Consider the following 6,303-nt stretch of genomic DNA (forward strand, 5'->3'; position numbering starts at 1 on the left):
TCTATCTGGCGGCTGTCCTCGAGTATCTGACCGCTGAGATCCTGGAGTTAGCTGGAAACGCTGCCCGCGACAACAAGAAGAGTCGTATCATCCCCCGTCACCTCCAGCTGGCCGTCCGCAACGACGAGGAGCTCAACAAACTGCTGGGTGGAGTGACCATCGCTCAGGGCGATGTGCTGCCCAACATCCAGGCTGTTCTGCTGCCCAAGAAGACCGAGAAAGCCGCTAAAAAATAAATCTACTTAACTCGACTGAACAAACTCCCACAAAGGCTCTTTTAAGAGCCACCCACTGTTTCTGCATAAGAGTAATTTCCAATATTCTAAATGCCCACTTTTATAGCTTAACTTTCTATTCATCCAGTCTGTCCACATCATTATGCAATCATAACGGCACAGCGGGTTATTGCTTAATTTATTCAGTTGGAATGGAAAATTAGTGAAATGAACCCACACTGCTTCGTGGTGGTTAATGCATTATTTCCCCCCTCTATTCTACATGAGGTCCTAAATGTATGTACATTTATGCTGTTAGTGTAATGCTTGCATGATATCTAGTAAATTTCTATCGGCATCTAACCACAATACTTTAATCTGTCTACACATTTCTGAGCACAATGTATTCACACATTCATGTCAGACTTGGACTATCTGGTAGAGGTTTAGCCGACATGCATTGTAATGGCCATGTTCATTATATACATATGTAGACTCTTCTTGGAAAATATGGGTGGTCCTTAAAGGACCATTGTGTTTTTAATAGCAAACTATGAAGTTTACTTGGTCAGCCTTGGTGCCTTCAGACACAGCGTGCTTGGCCAGCAAAATATGGAGAAAATCTGCATTATGACATGCTTTTTAAAGTTCATAATGTTGAACACCATTTACAGCAATATTTTTTTTGCTTAAGTAATGCACAGTACTTCATTAATAGGTTACATACCTAGTGTTAGTATAGTTATCCAGATCAGCATCAGATGACTGACCTGGACTAACTGGATAAGCAGACATTTGCTTATAGTATTTGGATAAACACTTTCTTGGAAAAGATGGGTGGTCCTTAAAAGGACCGTTGTGTTTAGAGCAGGCAGAAGAGTTTACTTGGAGCTGGTGTACTTGGTCACAGCCTTGGTGCCTTCAGACACGGCGTGCTTGGCCAGCTCGCCGGGGAGCAGAAGGCGGACAGCGGTCTGAATCTCCCTGGATGAGATGGTGCGGCGCTTGTTGTAGTTAGCCAGTTTGGAGGCTTCACCGGCGATGCGCTCGAAGATGTCGTTGACGAAGGAGTTCATGATGCCCATGGCCTTAGAAGAAACACCGGTGTCGGGGTGGACCTGCTTCAGGACCTTGTATATGTAGATGGCATAACTCTCCTTCCTCCCCTTTCTGCGCTTCTTGCCGCCCTTCGTGGCGGTCTTGGTGACGGCGCCCTTCTTGGAGCCCTTCTTGGGCGCTGGCTTTGCTACTTCAGGCATGTTTCTTTCTCAGTGGAACGAAGAGAAGAAGTGATAAGTGGTCGGCGTTGCACCAGCATTTATAGCACGGCTATGCAAATTAAGTGTGCGACTCCCACTATATGATTGGCTGATCTGATCCTGCCACAAAGAGGGTGGTGTCTTTGTTCCTGCATACTGTTTTCCCGCTCGTGCAACATGGTGAGGGGTTAATATACATTTTGTAAATTAAGAATGTACAGATATTTTGGGTATTAGGCTATTATGTTTTTCCACATTTCCCCCTGATCTATCTAGATGTTCATTAAGACAGAGTTAATGAATTGTTATTAATTGATAATATTTCTGCTCTTCTGTTCTTATAAAGCCAAAATAGAGAGCTGGCAGTGACAGGCTCACACAGGCCTGTGTGAGTGTGCGCGTACGTGCATGAGTGTGAGTGTGTGTGCTCTTCCCATTCCTAGTCTGTTTATTCAAAACTGTTTGTGGCTCCAACTATTACACCCAGTCAGAGGTCTGTGTGTATTATTAAGCACTTCATATCTTGATAAAACTCATAAAAATCGAAAAACACATAGCCTACAAAACGAGCACATAGGGCAGGCTTACCAAATGACAAGTGAGCAGACGCTTACCTCTCTCACAACGCATTCACGGTATTGAGGACCAACAACTCACGTCCTGTTCAGAACACCCGTAAATAAACGTCTGAATCAGGACGAGTCTAATATGACATTCCATACTACCCTTTAATTTAACTATTGTATTAAAGGACCACTTCACCACTAACCTAATAATCTTCATATAATAGGTCCTCACTAATAATCATGATGAAATGGCGAAATTGTTTTCTACTCGGTCTGTGTCTCATAGGAGGGCTGTGGGCAGTTCAGAAACCGTCTTCCAGTGACATCAATGGGGAATACAAGCCAATAGAAACTGCAGGCTTTCTAGTCCTGAAAAGTTGCAATGCGAAAATGGAACAATGAAATAATCTGTCTAATGATGTCACTGGAAGACGGTTTCTAAACTGCCCACATCCGTCCTATGAGACACATACTGAGTAGGGAAAAAGAATCGTGTGATTTTATCATGATTATTAGTGAAGATTATAAGAAGTTGAAAAGTGGTCCTTTAACAGACCTGATGGGGCAATTATTTTACAAACAGACCTTGACAAATGGAGAGTAGTTAAGACTAATATACAGCTAGACAAGAGATTAATAAATAGTTGCTGTATGGCAATGCATTTAAAAGATAAATCTGAATAAACTCTTTAAAGATGGTGTGGGTGGCTCTTAAAAGAGCCTTTGGGTTGTTGGTAGATCAAGTCAGCATCATTAACCTCCGAAGCCGTACAGAGTACGTCCCTGTCTCTTCAGAGCATAGACAACATCCATGGCGGTCACGGTCTTTCTCTTGGCGTGCTCGGTGTAGGTGACGGCGTCACGGATAACGTTCTCAAGGAACACCTTGAGGACACCGCGGGTTTCCTCGTAGATCAGACCGGAGATACGCTTTACGCCGCCACGGCGAGCCAGACGGCGGATAGCGGGCTTGGTGATTCCCTGGATATTATCGCGCAGCACCTTGCGATGGCGCTTGGCGCCTCCCTTTCCAAGTCCCTTGCCTCCTTTTCGCTTTTTATATATACTTTATTGAAAATTATTCAGGGTTTACAGTTTATGCAAAATTACACATACACATAAGTTACAAAAATATAAAAATATATAAATCAATGCATTTCAATACAAAAGTTTTTTTTTTTTTTTTTTTTTTTTTTTTTTTTTACAATGTTAGTAGGTGCCATGGTGTCAGTTTATTTTTTCGTGTGTCAAGAGTTCTTTGTCTTTTTAGTTCAGTTTGGATTTGTTTGAAGACCACCTCTCCCGAGATGGTCTCCTGGTGAATTACCATGGCACACCTGGTTTTCCACAGTTTGTTTACCACAGTGCAAATTACATACCAGTAAAAATCTTGTTCCACAGCAGACATTCTTTCTTCGAACACCCCATACATGGCAGCATTATAGTTGATCTTAAGTTTAAAACCAATTTGTGGCATTTTCCCCCATACAAAGCTAGACCTTTGGCAGTCCACTAGCAGGTGTTCAACTGTCTCATCTGCACCACAATTTAAAATTGGGCATTTAATGGTTCTAACGAAGCAGCTCCATTTTACAACTGCTCGTACAGCTAGTCTTCTCACGGAGACCAGCCACATGACGTCTCTGTTCTTTTCAGAGATATTTTTACTACTAGAATTTTTAATACACACCCGCTTTTGATTTTCATCCAGATATTTGTAGGGAAAAATGCCACCATATAAGTCATCACATATCTTACCATATATACATTTACTAGTCATAGCAGTCCAGTCAATATTTAAATGTGCAGAGTTTGACATCAAATCACCATACATGACTTTAAAATACGGAAAGGAGCTTCTTGCCCGACCCTTCTTTTTGGTCCAGCTCAGAGCCTCCCCTATCCACATAGCCCTCCTTTTAAAGCCAGCTGCTACATTTTTACAAAAAGAAATTTTCAGTTTAAGTCCTAAGTCCACAGCCCCAAGGCCTCCATTATTTCTACTCTTATATAATAAGTTTCTCTTTGTAACTTCCCTAGTGGTTCCCCATAAGAAATTGACTAGTGTTTTATTTATGTATTTCAGTGTCTGGTCCTTGGGAGGGAATATAGTCGCCAAAAAAAAGCAGTCTTGCCAAGACATATGTCTTAATAATTATAATCTTTGTTCTATAACAGCAAGATTTGTTTTCCCATTTTTCTAAGTCCTCCTTTATTTCTTTATTTTTATTATCCCAGTTCTGTTCATAACTGCCATTATTACTAAACTTTACCCCGAGGACTGTCATTGTTTCCGTGTCCTTTATATTTAGATTTGGCTTTGCCTCACCCCTCCCGAACCAGACACCTTCAGTTTTATCATGGTTTAACCTGGAACCCGAGATCTCTTCGTAAAGTGCCAAGTGCTCATGTACAAAGTCTAATTCATTCTTGTTTTTAATTATGATGGTGATATCGTCAGCATAGGCCAAAACAACGACCCTCTCTCCACCACTAGTTTTTATACCTGTGAGTCTTTTATCATTCTTAATCTTGTTTAATAACGGATTAATAGCTAAGATATAAAGTGCAGCGGACAGGGGGCACCCTTGTTTTACACCCCTCTTAATTTCAAATGTCTCTGTTAGAACACCATTTACATTAACTTGCACTGTGGACTTGGCGTACAGCAATTTGATCAAATTAATAAAATCATGATGAAAACCATATACCTTTAATACCTCCCACAAATACTCTCTGGATATAAAATCAAAAGCCTTTTTTTGATCTAAGCTTATAATAAAGAAACCCTCATTTGTATACCCACTTGTTATATCTCTTAAAATACCTAAGTTATCCCACATCAACCTTCCCTTAATAGCACATGTCTGTTCTTTTTCAACAAGTTTTTCCAAGTCTGTATTTAATCGATTAACTATTATTTTTGCAAGTATTTTATAGTCAACATTCATTAACGTAACATGTCTCCAATTATCTAAGTTATATGAAGACCCTTTTTTATATATAAGCGATATAACACCATGGTAGAAGGATGAATGCATTTTGCCTTCCTTGATCCCATCATTATATACAGAGGTTAGCATATGTACTAATTCATTTGTGCAGGAGAGATAAAACTCATTAGGCAGGCCATCGGGGCCTGGGGATTTACCCTTACTCAACTGGACAATTGCGTCCCTCACCTCCTGATTGGTGATTTCCCCACCCGTAGAGTTACGGCCAACCTCCCTCAAATCAACGGAATCAAGGAAAGCATGCAATTTATATTCATCAATCGTAGTTTTCTGGTACATTTTTTCACAAAGCTTCCTAACAGTTTCTCTTTTCATCTTCTCATCTTCTACCATATCACCATTTTCATTTAAAATCGCACTGACATGTTTACTTTGGAGTTTCTTTTTATGCATATTAATAAGCCAAGGTGCATTGCTGGACGCATTTGTGTCACCCATGCCTGCCTGTAGGCGGAGGCCCTGGGAGACATCATTTAATTTGGCCAATTCAGATTCCATTTCAGTTAGTTTATCATTATCCTCATCCGTTCTATTTGCCTTAGTTTTTAGATTTATATAATCAGCCATTAATATACTGTATATTTCGTTTAGCTCTTGATTCAATCTTTTACATTTGTATTTAAAGTAGTATCTTAGTCTATCTTTAGTGATTTCCCATAAATCAACATATGAGTTAGTCAAGACATTTAAGCTTTTGGCAATAACCACTTCTTTTTTTAACTCTGTAAGCACATCATTATTATTTAAACAGTTCGTTTAATTTCCAAAACCCCTTCTTTTCTGTCTTGCCAAACCTCAAGAGAACTACTACTGCTAGGTGATCTGAATTGACCAAGACACTTATAGTATATAGGGATAATATCATCATTTACATATATACGGTCTATCCTCGTCTTGACATTAGTGTCAAAGCGAGTATAGCCGACCTCAGTTGGATGCAACATCCTAAAAACGTCACTCACTCCACAAGATTCGCTCATTGCTTTAAGAGCAATACCTTCCCTATTGCGAGCCCGGGCATTCAAGTGTTGAGCCGAAATCCTGTCGTTATCATCGGTGTATGCATTAAAATCTCCACATAGTATGGTAAAAAAAACCAACTGTTAATAACTCATATAATTTCTTAAACATTCGTACTTTCGTTGCTGCATCCGGAGGAGTATACACATTTATAATTCTCATTTTTAAGTTTTGATAAAAACAATCTACTAATAAGATTCTCCCTGGAATAATTTCTCTTGCTCTTATA

The 6,303-nt window shown here is 39.9% G+C and overlaps 1 protein-coding gene across 1 annotated transcript; it reads right to left on the reverse strand.

The window, feature by feature from the left end:
- Positions 1-398: 398 nt before the first annotated feature.
- Positions 399-1,481, reverse strand: LOC310869398 (histone H2B 1/2-like). The gene has a single exon (XM_083780120.1). The coding sequence runs from the start codon at positions 1,472-1,474 to the stop codon at positions 1,097-1,099; it is 378 nt and encodes a 125-aa protein (XP_083636246.1). The 5' UTR covers positions 1,475-1,481; the 3' UTR covers positions 399-1,096.
- Positions 1,482-6,303: the final 4,822 nt, after the last annotated feature.

This window comes from Protomyctophum parallelum (assembly GCF_964188405.1).
Source record: "Protomyctophum parallelum genome assembly, chromosome: 13".
Classification (NCBI taxonomy): Eukaryota; Metazoa; Chordata; class Actinopteri; order Myctophiformes; family Myctophidae; genus Protomyctophum; species Protomyctophum parallelum.